This window comes from Cucumis sativus, chromosome 6 (genome assembly GCF_000004075.3).
Source record: "Cucumis sativus cultivar 9930 chromosome 6, Cucumber_9930_V3, whole genome shotgun sequence".
Classification (NCBI taxonomy): Eukaryota; Viridiplantae; Streptophyta; class Magnoliopsida; order Cucurbitales; family Cucurbitaceae; genus Cucumis; species Cucumis sativus.
Window position 1 is genome coordinate 9,578,794 of NC_026660.2, and position 15,668 is coordinate 9,594,461.

The 15,668-nt window shown below is 35.5% G+C and overlaps 4 protein-coding genes across 9 annotated transcripts; 2 read left to right on the forward strand and 2 right to left on the reverse strand.

Moving 5' to 3' along the window:
- Nucleotides 1-264: 264 nt before the first annotated feature.
- On the forward strand, nt 265-3,491 carry LOC101216400 (ALA-interacting subunit 3). Its single transcript, XM_004139859.3, has 8 exons — nt 265-798; nt 1,197-1,255; nt 1,352-1,426; nt 1,529-1,642; nt 1,821-1,891; nt 2,065-2,362; nt 2,534-2,823; nt 3,234-3,491. Exons 1-8 carry the CDS (start codon nt 729-731, stop codon nt 3,286-3,288), a joined length of 1,032 nt encoding a protein of 343 aa, XP_004139907.1. The 5' UTR covers nt 265-728; the 3' UTR covers nt 3,289-3,491.
- Nucleotides 3,453-7,610, reverse strand: LOC101215914 (ribosomal RNA large subunit methyltransferase I). 3 transcript variants are annotated; one of them, XM_004139857.3, is made up of 8 exons: nt 7,408-7,602; nt 6,891-7,116; nt 6,674-6,808; nt 6,104-6,326; nt 5,359-5,545; nt 4,818-5,002; nt 3,959-4,096; nt 3,453-3,698 (listed from the first exon to the last, which is right to left on the reverse strand). In XM_004139857.3, the coding sequence occupies exons 1-8, from the start codon at nt 7,502-7,504 to the stop codon at nt 3,570-3,572; spliced, it is 1,320 nt and encodes a 439-aa protein (XP_004139905.1). In that variant the 5' UTR covers nt 7,505-7,602; the 3' UTR covers nt 3,453-3,569. The 3 variants fall into 3 exon arrangements, with proteins under 3 accessions (XP_004139905.1, XP_011656973.1, XP_031743329.1); XM_011658671.2 differs by lacking the exon at nt 3,453-3,698 and having other exon boundaries at nt 3,963-4,099; nt 7,408-7,607; XM_031887469.1 differs by lacking the exons at nt 3,453-3,698; nt 3,959-4,096 and having other exon boundaries at nt 4,899-5,060; nt 7,408-7,610.
- Nucleotides 7,611-8,562: 952 nt separating this feature from the next.
- On the forward strand, nt 8,563-13,016 carry LOC101216644 (50S ribosomal protein L20). 4 transcript variants are annotated; one of them, XM_031888250.1, is made up of 4 exons: nt 8,563-8,734; nt 9,365-9,420; nt 9,550-9,754; nt 12,598-13,016. In XM_031888250.1, the coding sequence occupies exons 3-4, from the start codon at nt 9,569-9,571 to the stop codon at nt 12,787-12,789; spliced, it is 378 nt and encodes a 125-aa protein (XP_031744110.1). In that variant the 5' UTR covers nt 8,563-8,734; nt 9,365-9,420; nt 9,550-9,568; the 3' UTR covers nt 12,790-13,016. The 4 variants fall into 4 exon arrangements, with proteins under 4 accessions (XP_031744110.1, XP_031744109.1, XP_031744108.1 ...); XM_031888248.1 differs by having other exon boundaries at nt 8,564-8,734; nt 9,544-9,754; XM_031888249.1 differs by lacking the exon at nt 9,365-9,420.
- Nucleotides 13,017-13,275: 259 nt separating this feature from the next.
- On the reverse strand, nt 13,276-15,119 carry MTP9 (metal tolerance protein 10-like). Its single transcript, NM_001280749.1, has 6 exons — nt 14,936-15,119; nt 14,686-14,798; nt 14,369-14,614; nt 14,032-14,112; nt 13,721-13,951; nt 13,276-13,623 (listed from the first exon to the last, which is right to left on the reverse strand). The coding sequence occupies exons 1-6, from the start codon at nt 15,117-15,119 to the stop codon at nt 13,276-13,278; spliced, it is 1,203 nt and encodes a 400-aa protein (NP_001267678.1).
- Between the last annotated feature and the right edge of the window lie 549 nt (nt 15,120-15,668).

Consider the following 15,668-nt stretch of genomic DNA (forward strand, 5'->3'; position numbering starts at 1 on the left):
AGAAACAGAAAAGAATTTGAAAAGAGGGAAAAGAGGAGAAAGAAAAGTGAATGAAGGGAGGGGATGGTTTAAAAAGTTTAATTAAATACAAAATTAAAAGTAATTAAACACCCACCCTTAAATTAAAGAGAGGAGAGAATTGAATTGAGGAATTATAGAATTATAGAATTAGAGTATGTTTTTTTAATTTGATTTTGATTCTTCCATTGTTCAAAAACGTTTTTCTGTTTTTGGGTTTCTCCATTTTCCTTCTTCAATTTCTCTCCTGTCTTTTTTTGTTCCTCTTCCTCCTTCCTAAATCCTTTCTTCCTTCCTTCTCCCCTCTCTCTAATTCTAGAAGGAGAGGAGAGAGAAAAGAAAGGGTTTTGCTTTGTCTTTGCCGTCTTACACAGACACAAAATTCATTGTATTGATTTTCAGGATTTCGATTAAACAAATCACTTTCTCGATTTTCTTCTTGAAAAGTCAAACAATGAGAAGTTGTTCAAAGACTCAGCCTCTTATCATTGTTTAATCTTTTTTCATAATAGCCATCGTTTGATCTGTTTTTTTTTTTTTTTTTTTTTTTCTCTCTTTTTGTTGCTCCTTTCCCCATTTCTCTGAAATCTCCGAGACTTTGATTCAGTTTTGACGCGGAACCCATCTTTGTTTTCCTCCTTATTTAACTGGGTTTCCTTCTGATTAAGGTTTCCAAAGCTTTTACACACCCAAAAGGAAATCCAGTTATTATGAGTTCGAATACCGCGTCGAGCTCGAACGATGCATCATCTAATAGAAGGAATTCGAAACGACCTAAATGTGAGTTTTCGTTTCCTTTTATTTGATTTTTTGTGAGTTTCTTTTTTTGGAACGCCATGTAACTTGCTTTTTTCTTTTTGTTTTTTTTTCTCTTTATTTTGTTTCATGTTTTGATCTTCTTCCTATTTGATTGTTCTTCTAATTGACTGATTTTAGATGTTTAGGGTTCTTACTTTACGAGCGTTGATCGATGCTGATCTATGGATCTTATAGTTAATTATTGAGGATTATGAACAGTTGTGTCTATATGCTTGTAATTTAGATTAAGTTTATGAAACTGATGGATTGATTAGGTTTGTGCTTCAAAAAATTTCATGTTTCTTCATTTTATGCGCTTCAAATGCTTCTTCACGTTTGGTCTGAATTGAATATCTTCCATTTATGAAATTCTTTTCCAGATTCGAGGTTTACCCAGCAGGAGCTTCCAGCGTGTAAACCTATTCTCACACCAAGATGGGTAGGCTTTATTGTTGTTCCTATTTTAAAATTTATCTCTTTTTATCTTTTTTGTTATCAAAACTAAGGATCAAAATTGGAATCTCTTCTCTTGCAGGTGATTTCCGCATTCATGTTAGTTAGCATTATCTTTGTTCCCATTGGAGTTGCTTCCTTGTTTGCTTCCAGAGATGTATGTTCAAACAACAATACTTTTCTTCTTGCTTTTTTGGTTTGTTTTCCCCATGGCAAGTTTGTTCTTCAACTGAACTCAGATTCTTTTCCCCTTTGTTAGGTCGTTGAAATAATCGATCGTTATGAAACTGAGTGTATACCAGAAAGGTTTAGAAGCGATAAGGTTGGATTCATACAGGGCACTGCAAATAAAATTTGCCGCAGAAACATCACTGTAAGATTGTGGCAGCGTTACTATTTCACTAATTGATTCTTACATTATGTTAAAAGGCTTTAAAAGTAGCTTATTGTGTCTGGAAGTTGATTGAAATAATTACTTGTGAAAAATATTGGAATCAGTATCCTTTCGAAGTCTGTACAATAACATGTGTTTTTAATCTATTTTTGTATAGGTGCCGAAACGTATGAAGCAACCAATATATGTCTATTACCAGCTTGACAATTTCTATCAGAATCACCGCAGGTACATCGTCCTATTTTATATTATATCGTGTGGTTAATTAGATAGTTCACGTCGGTCTTGATATGTTTTGAACCTCCTCAGCTGTTTTCCCTATTCTCATGCTATAAATGGATTGAATCTCTGACTTGGTGGTGTTTCATTCTCAAATATTTTCATGATGCTGTATGAATCAGATACGTGCAGAGCCGTAGTGATAAGCAATTGAGAGATCCTGGCAGCGAGCGTGATACAAGCTCTTGCAAGCCTGAAGACAACTGGAATGGGCAGCCAGTTGTTCCATGTGGTTTGATAGCATGGAGTTTGTTTAATGATACCTACAACTTCACCCTTAACAAAAAGCAAGTCGCTATTAATAAGGTCGGTATCTCATGGAAGAGTGACCGGGAACACAAATTCGGCAAGAATGTATTTCCCAAGAACTTTCAGAAAGGCAATATTACAGGAGGCAAAAAACTTAATGAAAGTGTACCAGTAAGTCAAAACTAATTTTTATCTTAAACCTTTTTTATATTTATGAGCTATGGCACTTTGTTCTCGACATTAAAACTCAGTATACAACTGTTGCAAACTTGAAAGAAAAATGACTAGTTGCCTGTTCTCGGTCTAGTTGCCTGACCATGTGTTTTGTATGATGATTTACAGTTAAGTCAACAAGAGGACCTTATTGTGTGGATGCGAACGGCTGCTCTCCCCACATTCAGAAAGTTATATGGAAAGATAGAAGTCGACCTTGAGAAGAATGATGTAATTGATGTGGTTTTGGAGAACAATTACAACACTTACAGTTTTAATGGCAAGAAAAAGCTTGTGCTTTCTACAACTAGCTGGCTTGGTGGGAAGAACGACTTTCTTGGCATTGCTTATCTTACTGTTGGTGGGTTATGCTTCTTTTTGGCAATGGCTTTCACAGTCGTCTATCTTGTTAAGCCAAGGTAATTTACCAGAAACCTCACTTGACTCGAACTCCATGAATATTATCTAATCTTATTCTTAGTTTCAAAAGTTTGGGATGTGTCTGATCTGATATTTTCATGGTGTGTTATAATTGATAGTCTCATAAAATCTTAATGTGATGCTTTTCTCCTGCGTTTTAATAGTGGTTTTATAACTTCATTGCTTGCCATGTTTTAGAAAAGAGTTATTGGGGGGTACATCAGCAAAATAACCCTTCCCAATCAGATGGTATGTTACACAGCAATAATTGATCCATGACATGAGATAATTCAGGATGAGGAAGTTTTCAATTGATTCGTCTTTTTCTCAGTTCAGTGAATGAACTGAAGCGTTAACATGTATATTTTCCGATGATATAAATTCTAATGTCATTTCCTAACGATTTCAGGCGACTTGGGGACCCATCATATCTGTCATGGAATAGAAACCCAAGTGGGCACTGAAGCAGGAGCTGCTAGAAAACGGTTTGTTGTAATTTTATTTGTAATATTATTTTGATGTGATCATATAAAAAAACAAAGGAAAGAGCAGGATGTTTGACAGATTTGTTGTAATGAAACTTCTGTTTTCCTTTTTATATGAAATGTGGTGGTGTGAGTATATCAGATTATAGTGTAACTTCAAATGCAGTATCTCATTATGTTAATAGCTTGTCTCTTCTGAATTCTGATCAATAACTACTTCGATAACTGCAATAAGTTGGGGGGGCAGAGAGCTCTAAAGTTCATAGCACTCGTAGAAGAATGTTAGAAAGATAAGCACCCTCTGGATAAGTAGGGTCGATTGGGTGATCACATGCTGCTCCTGCTTGTCGTAGAACCGTAATTTTCTTTTTAGCCGTTGATGCTGCACCCTGTTTAAAAGAAGGGACAAGTACAAACCAGTTTAGTTTCCTTAAACATGCTGAATATATTCTATTGGAACTACTGTTTTCCTTTCTCAGTGATCTGAATGAGATTATCCTAAATGACTCATTGTTGCAAACTACAATCTTTGTATCGCTTGACGTGTTGTTTTAAGTCAAGATGATGGGGGAAGAAACTTAATAACCACATAATAATGTTATGACCAAGAAGATTTTCAGTTCTTGGGTGGTGGTGGAACTAGACTTGCCTGAAGTATTTGCAAGAACATCCCACTTTGTGTCATTGCTCCAGAACACGAACAAGTCATGAGAAAACCACCTTTTCTTGTGAGCTGCATTGCCAATGAATTTAAATTCCTGTACATACCTGATGCAGTTTGCAAAACCTACTAAACTATAGTTAGTGTGATGGTACCAACAATCAAATGTTATGTCTAGCAAACGATTGAATAAAAATCAAAATCAATGAACTTGAAGACAAACAATTTGATCTAATTGAATGCAAATCCAAATAGGAGTGCAAGAAAGAATTTTTAACCTGCTTAATTCCATTTATTAAGAATCAAAACTATTTTCAAGAATTATGATTGAGCCAGGCATGTAAAGACTAAAATGTTTATACTGTGAAATCAGACCACTCTTTATTCATAAATTCGTAAATTTATAAGAAAATAATGCTAAAAAAACAGGTCACAGTCATGAAACCAAATCAACAAAACTTGAATGTCTACACATTCACCAAAATATGTCCATTTGCTTTCTGTTCCCAAACATACCAAGTCCAATTGAACCTCACATTAGTTCATAAGCACTAAACCTTTTACTTGCCCATTTATGAAAGACGAGCTGAGATACCAATCCCACCCAGGACGCCTACGTATGAAGTAATGAGGACAAAAAAATCTAATATTTTAAAAAGCAACGATACCAAATAGTTTAGGATTTCACGTGATTCCAACTTGTAAGAATTAATAGAATCCAAGATTTAAGAACTTTTGTTCAGCAGCAATATTTCACATGGTTCTAACTTGTAAGATCATGAGAGTTCAAGAATTAAGAAAAAAAATTATTAACAGAGCAATCAGCAAATAATCAAATGCATGATACCTTTTTCCGTGGTGCTAGTTTAGGAGGATCCAAAATGACTACATCCCAAGATTCATTCCTAGATAGGGCATCCTTCATGAATGCTGTGGCATCCGCTTTCAGAAATGATATTCTTTCCGGATCCATGCTATTAAGGACCACATTTTCTTTTGCTAGCTCCAGTGCAGGCAATGACGAATCAATACCTGATAATTAGTGAATTTATGAGATGTTTATAGCACCATTGTACTAGGCTTGAAATCCCTGAAAGTGAAAATTCTGAATAGGTTTACAAATATATTTTTTAGGACAGAAAATTTTGTTTATAAATATCTTATAAAACATATCTTGAACAGTTGTTTAAGTTGAGATCTAAATTCTAAATCTGCTAAAATCACGTACTTGAAAATATGAAATATTAACTCTATTTTCTTTGAATTTATTGTTCGTAAAGTTCTATTTTCAGATTGCATACCAAACACAAACAGGATTTACTGCCCTTTGCCTTGTACTTCAAGTACTTTATTTGAGGTCCAATATACACAGAAGAAGAAATGTTTACCAGTGACATTAATAGCTCCACCACGTAATGCATTTAGAGAAAACCCACCACTATAGCAGCAGAGATCAAGAACTTTCTGACCCTCCGAAATTGTTGAGATAAAATGACGATTTTCACGCTGATCAGCATAAAAACCTGTTTTCTGGCCTTCAAGTGAGATGGCATAAAAAATGTCATTCTCCATCACCTATCAAAATAAGGCATGTTTAATATCTCATGTGATTTGGTGGAAACTTGATTGTATCAGGATTATATAACTTCAGAAGTATCTTCTACATTAACATGATACTCTCATTGCATTTCTCGTTACCAGGAAAGGAATTATCACAAGCTAGAACATATTCCAGTGGGGATATCAGATATGCATAAGGCTTATTAATATAAGCAAACTCCTGCCTATTAGTTTCAACTAATGACTATCAAAGCATATAAGATCAGTTTACTCATCAAAAGGAGTCGACATTTTAACATTTAGTTACCATAAACATGACATATATCCACATGTAGAGAATTGTGTGAAGAACGAAAATTTTTATTTGTGTTACATCATGTGTCAAAACATGATTCATTATTCATGACCCATGAGAGCCATTACATTCATGGAATTGAGCTACTTAGTTTTGTTCACATAGAGCAATGTCTAATGCAACTGCATAAATAAAGAATGAATTCATTTACATTTCCCCATAAAATGATATTTAATAACATTTCTAGAAGAAATACAAATGTTGCAGTGGTTTTCTACCTTTGTTCTTTCAGGACAAGTAGACGGACTTGTATCCTTCAATTCAGACACATCTATACCTTCTTCTTTCAGAATGTCCACCGATGGTCTCCATTTCACATGGTTGATTTCTTCAATTCCACGGACACAATCCTCTATTTCAGCTTTGTACTTCTCCACCCAAGCAGCAGATGATGCTACCACTGCTAAATCTCCAAAGACATCGATAATCAGTCCTGACAATCTGCACAAAATAAAACAAAAATAATGATAGTAACACATTTTGGATAAATCTAATAACTATAGGTTTCAGTACACAAATAAATAAGATTCAGGACCAAATATAAGAGACATGAGGTTTAGGCATTGGGGAGCTTTTAGTTTTATAACTGGAAGAAAGAAAGTATGGTCTAAGAGCCTCACACTCCCTCTGAACTCATACACACATAGAAATGAACAGTTGGATCAGTTGGGAATGGTTTTCCAAGCGAGTTTAAAGAAGGAAGATCGATGCATGGTGGCCCTATTGTAGATATGGAATGCATTATGTCTAAGACATGGACATAAATACATAATACTTGAGATCGATACCTGTCTCCTTCACTATTAACAAGACGATAAGCATTAGTACTAGCTGACGGAAGCCCCAAGTTCTTTCGTAATTCTCTAGCAGTATGTACCCTCGTTTCAATCATCTTCTCAACATTTAATGTGCAGGAAGGGTCTCTGCATTGCATATAAATTGGTAATTTACATAAAGAAGGTGGTGATCTTCATCACAGAGTTCAAGCATTGGTCAGTTGAATACCTAGCTGCCTCTTCTTCCAACTGCATCAATCTAACAGAGAACATAGAAACTGAATTATACAGACCCCATCCTATAGGTTTTTCAGTCCCATCAGCTACCAGGACAACATCTCCAGTTTTTGGTGGTGGCCTTCCAATTATTCTATCAACAGCTCCACTGTACACCATTGGACTCCCATCTTTGAAAAGCTGCGCCTTCCCCTTCTTCAGCACAACCTTAGCCAAACCTACAAAACCCAAATGCAACACAATTGAACAGAACAAAACCCATCACTAACCAAAATCAACATTACCACATTTCAATCCTCATAACTGCTTAATTTCAGTACCCCACCAATATAATTACTCTAAAAGCGTAATTAACATGAAAAGCTGCAGAATAAATCGAAAAACATGGATTTTGATACACCCAGAAGCTAAAACGCTCGGCAAACACGAGAGTAACAAACATAAACGAATTGGGACAATCGACATTCATTTTTCAGCTGGAATGTGAGGGATATAAATCGTAGACTGACCTTTGGGGCAAGCAGAAGCAATTTCTTGGATTGTGGAGGCGGCCGGTGAAGAAGAAATTGATAGAGACTTTATCAAGCGGGATTGAAGGAGCTGCATGCTTCCGCGTTTGTTGATGACGAGACGCAACGCAATCTCTTCAACTCTTGAGCGGGAATTTAGATTACATCTAATTGCAAAACCCAATCGTATCCTTTGATAACTCAAAATAGGTTAAATTGCAGTTTTACTGATCTGGTTAATATATGATTTTGAGATTGATAGCTAATTTTTACGTTAATTGTGTTTATTTTGTCAATGATAAATTTAGTTTCGAATTTATTGAGTTGTGTTAATGCATGTAATTCGATTGAGATAGATTAACGTATGTCATCATATTTGTTGAACTCCAATCAACTTTCTTTTTGAGGTATTTTCTTTATTAATCCTTTCATTTTTTTTATTATAGTGAATTATTATGTATTCATAAGCAATATTAAAATTATCCTTTAACTTTAAATTTTGTATCTATATGATATTTGAACTTACAAAATTATATAATATATTATTTAACTTTTAAACTTGTCTTAGTTTCCAATTTGCTTATGCATTCTTTAATTTGTTTCTTTATATAAAAAACCTAACATTCTTTTATACCTTTGCCTCAATGAAATAAAAAGTTGTATTAGATAAATGACTTACCATGACAACAAATAAAAGTTATTCCACTTAAGGTATCAAATATATCACTTACTTTACCAATTGTTATATATAAACACACACCTTTGAAGATAAACAAACGTGTGAAATTTATTATTATTATTACGATTATGAAAAAACACTTCCTACAACAAATAGTACAAACTTTGATAATTAGAAGAATGGAGATGAGATTACATGTGTTACTCATCTAATACATTTTTCATAAAAAAAATATGTTAAAAAGTATTGTCGCTTAAAGGTGCGAATGAATATAATGTCTCCAAATCACAAGCTCTAAACAAAGTTTGATGTTCATTTTATTTAGGATAATAACCATTTCCAACCGGTCAAATTCTACCAATTGCCCTCTCAAAATTGATAGAATGGTAACCTTTAACCATTTCTTTCTTCCTTTTATTAAAAAAGGAAAACATAAACTCCCTTTTAGCATTATAATTTATAATAGAAAAATGGAAATACCTAAATTCCTTCGTCTTTCCCTTACTCTCTCACGTGCTCCGCCTTCTTCTTCCACTTCTTCATTTCACTCCGTCTCCTGTACCCTTTCTACAGCTCAGCCTCGCCGCCGCTTCTCTTCCGTTCAGTTCTACCGCCGCCTCTCTTTAGCCTAAACCTCCATCCTAGCAGGTTTGCGGCAATTTTCTACTCTTTATCTTTCTTCTCACTTGAGAAACTCGAATTAGGACTTTTCAAACTGTCGTGTTATAGCATCTTCCTTTTGATTTATTGCACATATCTTTTTATCTGTTCATCTCTCTGGTCTTTGCTGAAAACTGTCTTGTTTCCTCGACAATTAAACGTCCCAGCATTCCCTTTCTTCTTTATTTATGTACAATCAGGCGAAGTAATATATGGTATCGTCGAATTCTCTTTTAATCCTAGCTCATAGGAGTTATTTTGATTGATTGAACAACCTCGGCCATATTTATAATTGCAGATTATAGTTGTAAAGAAGACAATGAATCATTTTCTGATAATCGAAATGCTCTCCTTCAAATCAACAGACTACCGAAAATTTGCCACTAGTGGTAATTTGAATCTATTAGAAATAAGAGCCGCGGTATACTCTCTGCTCCATGTACTTGATTTAAAAAGTTATAGAAAATGTTTAGGGTAAAATAATCCTATTTTAAAAGGACGAGGGCATAAAGGAGACCTAAAATCTCTCCGCTTATAGCCAATTATATATATAGTATATAGTATATAACATAGGTTATCTTTTTCTATGCCTTCTATTCCTCATAAATGGCGGTGCAGTGTCCAATCGAACGAAAACTTCTCCTGGCATCAAAACTCAACCAAATATCTGAAAGGTCGGAAGTCGTGTTGTTGTTGAGTATATTTGGTTTTTGACTTCACAGTTGTAATGATGTTTTGATTGGATCATCAAATATTCAACTATGATTGATCAATTAATAATTATGATGATTCTGTAGTTTTAGATCATAGCAAGGAAGAAAGATGAACAAGGACAAGATATTTAAGCTAGCCAAGGGTTTTAGAGGCAGGGCCAAGAATTGCATAAGGATTGCCAGAGAGCGAGTGGAGAAGGCTCTCCAATATTCATACAGGGATCGTCGGAACAAGAAGCGGGACATGCGCTCCCTTTGGATACAACGCATCAACGCTGGCACACGCCTTCATGGAGTATGGCTATTTCCTTTGAATCTTCCTTATTAGACTACCACAATTATTTGTGACCACAATACATCATTTTGTCTCTGTAGAATTATTTTTTGTTTTGAATTTCTTAATTTGGTTTAGTTCTTCCTTTTATTTCTTGTTTTATTTTGTTTTCCTGAAAAAATACTCTAAAACGGGGAAAAAAAGAAGACAAATAGGATCAGGGATGGGGAGTGGGATTTCAACTATTTTCTGTGTTTGTTCATAATTTTGATTATAGTGAATAGGATAGAATGTTGAGGAACCTGTGGGGAGGGTTTCATTTTGTTATGTGGGAGTTGATGGTGAAGCTAGTGGAATTGGAGGATTAAAAAAATGAGATCTTGAGATACACGACGAAGTGCCACTAGCTAAGTGGTTATGGTTGTTCTTTATGGAGCATGGTACAAAGTTATAGTGAGCAAAACTGGCCCACAACCTTCTAAGGTGGATGGCAAGAATTGATTCTCAGGGACCTAGTAAAAACTTCGGAAATCTAGTGCACATGGATTCCCGTTTTCCTCTTGCTGTATTAGATGCTTTGTTGGGAAAGATTTGAAAGTTACTTTTGGAAAAAAGGGGAGCCTGAGATTACGTAATGAGGTGCTACTTGCTAGATGGTTGTGGTTATTCTTCATGGAGCATGGTACAAAGTTATTGTGCCAAAGATGGCCCACACCCTTCTAATGTGTGTGGCAGGGATTGATTCTAACTTCTAAGGGACATGGTAAAAACCTTTGAAAATATATTGCTCATGGATTCCCTTTCCTCTCGGTATATTAGATACTTTGTTCGTGAAGATGAAAGTTTATTTTTGAGAAAATTGTTGAGTTTGTGACAATCCTTTTGTGAGTTTGTTTCCTCATTTATATCACTTGTCTCAAAAAAGCATCATTCTCTTTCTGATGCCTTGTCATTTCCTTGGGATTCAATCCTTCTCTTTCTCTTTATGATACAAAGGTTGTTGATTTGGTGGTGGTTCTTCGATTTTTTCCTTCTACAAGACCAGCACAAGTGTTTTTAGGGAGAGAATACTAGGTTGTGGTATCTGACTCTCTTGATCCTTCAAAAGGTTTCTCCGGTAAATCCCAATTTCACATTCTGTTTTTTTTTCTATATGTGAGTGTCTGGGCCAGCTTATGCGCACATCAACTAATCTCACGGGAGAACCCGTCTGACCCTACAACATTTGGGTGTCAAGGAAACCCGTAGGAAATTAATTCCTAGGTAGGTGACCACCATGGATTGAACCCATGACCTCTTAGTTAGATATTGAGACTATGTCTCCCTTTTTACCCCTAGGCCAACCCATTTTCACATTTTGTTTGTCTCTTCACTAACTTGGGTTGCATAAGTTTTCACTGCTATTTGGTTGAGTTAAATACCAGAGTAGGCTATTTCTTTTGGCAAGTTTTACATGGTAGGGTGAACACTCTAGATTGCTTTCCATGTCATTCTTCCTTTGTATTGCATTTGCAATGGCCCGTCATTTGCATGCAAAGGAGGACCTTCATCTCCGTTTGTGGGGTGTTGATCTAGAATTGGTAGTTGAGCTTGTTTGGCTGACAGCATGGATGGGAGATTGGTTCTCTATGATTGAGGGTGTGGTCTTGTTTTTGCCTAAGGTGGAAAGATCAAATGAGGAAGTGGTATGAAAACCTTAGAAATTTGAAACATTATGAACCCTTTGTTTATTTGAACCCCTAATAACAAATTCTTAAACCCTCAAATTGATTCAATCCAACTACAAGGAGAGTTAAAAAAGGTTACCTTGTGATCAAAGACCATGAGGTAAGGAGAACTACTCCCTTACTCAAGGTTTGAACACTCCATAGGTAAGTTGATCAATCTTACCTGAATGCTCAAGCATGCAACTCTAGATTAAGAATTGCAAAAAAGATGGTGATAAATCTTCCATCATTTGCACCAAGAAAAAATATCATTCCCAAATCTCAAATCCCAAATCCAAAAATTGTTTTGTACATCACAACTTAATGGTTAGGCTCTATAACCTCCCAAACCTTAATGTGTGCCACATCATAAACCCGAGTAAAATGGCAAAAGATACCCTGATTTATTATGTTCTAGAAAGGGTAAAATTGGAAAATAAGAAAATTACTTTAGAAGTATTAAATAAGTATAATTAATGATTTGATGTCTGGATGGTTAATATCAGAAAGTTGGAAGTGTGGGAGGAGGTTACTTTTAATGTCTCCTTGTGGATATTGTTTAATAAGCTTTTTTGTACTTATGACTTTGGTTTGATTTTGCTGTCTCTCACTTTTATGGTTCTTTCTAATATTTCTTTTCCTTTTTGCATGTCTTTGTATTTTATCTTATTTATTTATTTTGAAATGAAGCTCAGTTTCCTACCCCCAAAAGAATTTAGATCATTTTTGGCTTCTGATCTTTTGATATCCTCACATCAATTTTTTAATTTCCACCTTTGATATTCCCACATTCTTTAATTTTAGCTTTCATTTCTTCTACAATTCATCTCTGTAATTTTATGCCAACTTGACCTGCCTGGATAAGCTGCATACGTTTCACATGATTCAAGAATTTTAGCACTTTGAGTTTGAATGGTTTGCTTTTGCGATGGGAGGAGTAAAACCTGCTTTAGGTCAAATAATTACTGTATGATTGTGTTTAATTATTGTTGTAGGATTCTCATTTTCTACATCAGTGTGAAGTGTGAACTGCATCTTATTTCCAATCAACATTGAATTCTTTACCAAGTCACTAAAATATTTACATCAATACATTTGGGCAATTTGCCATGTGGAGAGATACTAACGTTTCTTTTATCTCCTTCCCTACCATTTTAGGTGAATTATGGCAATTTTATGCATGGGCTGATGAAGGAGAACGTTCAACTAAATAGAAAAGTATTGTCAGAGATCTCAATGCACGAACCTTACAGTTTCAAGGCGCTGGTAGACATCTCTCGTAATGCATTTCCTGGAAACAAGAATGTAGTGTTTCCCCCCAAGAAAGATGCTGCTTCCATGATTGTTTAATGGACCGTTTAAGAGTCCTCTGGACCTCCAGTTATATAGGAACCGACTCGGGGTGTTGTCTGGCTTATGATCATCGAGAGTTGATGCTTGTTTTTAGCATAGTTCTTTTTGTTACTATTATTGTATTAATTCTCCTAATCTTGTCAGACACTGAAATGCTTCTCCATTTGAAATGATAAATTTTTTATTGGATGTTTTTTGGGTTTTAGATCCACAACCAAGGACGATATTTTGTTGCCACAAGTTTCTGCAGGATGTCCGGTCAATTTTTGTCATAGGACAGGGATGGAATTAACTTGTCACCAATTTTTGCAAGACTTTCAGTGAAATGTTAATCATTGTAGCACCGATCCATTTTATTGGAAAGCTGAAAATTGTGTGCAGCATATGTATGTATAATACAAACAATCCAATAGTCAGATAACCATAATTCTAACCACTCTCTTTCAGGAATTCATGCAGCATACATATTCAGCATCCACCATTCTATGAAGCTTTAGGCTTGTGCTCTGGCTTATGAGTGAACTCAAAGTCCACATGAACAAAAGCTCGATCCACCTCATCAAGCTGTTCAAGTTTGTCTTGAAGTGTTTCCCCGATGTCATGCGCTTGACTTAGAGACGTTTCCCCAGGCAACACTATGTCCACCTCCACAAAATAGTTGCATCCAAAGGTATATGCTCTCACTGTATCTATATGTTTGATTTCCTCGTGATGATTCCATACTAGATATGTTAGCTTGGCCAAGTAATCTGGTGGGGCTGTCCTCCCTATTAGCGACCATACATTTTCCATCACCGTCTTCGACCAGTTGCTGATAGTGTACAATGCTATCTATATAGAATATGTAAATGCAGACGTAGATGTTATTAGTGTGGAAATATGTTTCATGAGAAGAAACATATACGAATTCTGTGTGTGGCCAACTTACTAGGATAGCCCCAAGGGGATCTAGCCACCAGTAGAATTTGATGGCCAAAAGGGCAGTCGCAAGACCAATTGAATTGGTAATTACATCAAAGAAATGATCTTGGGCATAGGCTCTGATGATTTCATTTGCGAATCTACGACAGTATATTGTAAGGAAAAATTTCACTACTGTCACAGCTGCCATTATTCCAACCATCCATTTCACTTTATCTGGATCTCTATCTGGTTGAACCTGCAACAATTCATAGATGTAAGGTATGGAAAAATTATTGGTGTGCTCATTTTTATCAACTGATAATCAAACTTGTTTACCTCTGAAATAAGTTCTCGAGCTGATTCAAGCAATATTTGTATTCCAAGAGTTGCCATGACTGATGCAAACACCACAATTCCCTGGCATAAATTTGAAAGGTTAGTCCATACTATTGTTCTTTCTTCCATTTGTGTACTAACATGACTCGGACTTTTTTTTTTCTGCTGTTGAACTTGTTCTTTATTTGTATGACAACTTTGCTTTAATCTTGAAAGATATTAGGTGTTTCTCCATTTGAACAATCCTCCATTTTCTTAGACCAGCCTTCTAATTCTTCATTCAATAGACTCTTATGACTAATTAGATAGCTAAGTTTTGTTAATAGCCTTGACTTACCACTGGTTGCATTCTATTTTTGCCGATAGGATAACGATACTGATTTGGCTTTCTCATAGCATTAGCTGTAAACCATAGTATGAACCCTGATAAAAGATCCAACAGGGAATCTAGTGTTGAAGCTATTACTGCTAGTGATCTGCTCTCAACCGAAGCGTAAACTTTTGCAATGAAGATCAACATGTTTGCTACGTTTGATATATATATTGCCTGTCTCTCACTATTTGCTTCTTCCTTCTTTTCATCCTGATAGATTAGAAATTCGGTGAATGTCTGAGAAGAAGGTGTGAATGTTAAAGAAAGAAAAAGAGACAAACCTCAGTTAAAGTTCCAGGCAGGATACCCAGTTCATTGTAGGAATCAACTTCATTAAATCCTTTGAGAAGACTTTCCTGCCTTTCATAATACTTAGCAACCTTTCTCTGCCTGTCTATGATCAAGGATAAAAACACTCCTTAGTTTCACCTCGAAAACTCGAAAGCTAGAATTAGTTTCTCTAAAGCTAACTGAAGTAACAATGGACAAGAACTACTTCATTCAAGAACTAGAATTGGTTGAAAAGCTTACTCCATGACTTCCAGTAATAAACAATGCCATGTTGAGACCTCTTGTTTGTAGTAGGCAACCGAAATTCATCCATATTGAGTCGCCACGAGGGCACCTTCCTCACCGTTCCATCTGTCCCAGCTGCCACGCCCTCCGGTGACAGAAGCTCTGTTCTGAAGGAATCTGTTCTAGGATTATCTGCCATTTTTATGGTGAACTCAACTAAGATTCTAGTTAAAAGGGAAGCGATTTTCTGTTTCTTAAAACCAAAGAGATCATTATAAAGAAGGGAAAGAAGACTAAAATGGACGTGATGAATATAATAAGAGAAAAGTGGATTCAGTAAACAATGGCATGGAAAGGGTTGGATATTTAAGGGAAGGGGTGATTTGACATTTTGAATGAGTGCTGGGGAAAGTTAAAGGTTTGGTTTGAATAATATTGAAGTATGGGAATTGCTTTGTAGGATCTTACGTGCATTCCTACAAGTATAACAAAATCTTTTATGTTTTTTTTTTCAACTATGGTTTATGATGATTGTTTTTAAGTCTTTTTGAAGATTGTTTGGTCATTGATGTTTTATTATATTGAGGGAAATCTGGTGAGAGAGGTGTTTTGGGGATAGAATTATGAAGAATGATTATTTTATTTTTATGGTTGGAGCATTGTTGGGGGTAAAACCAAGGTTGAAGTACTTATGTTACATTTTCGGAAGTTTGTGTTTCATATCATTACATTCTGTCCCCATTAAATT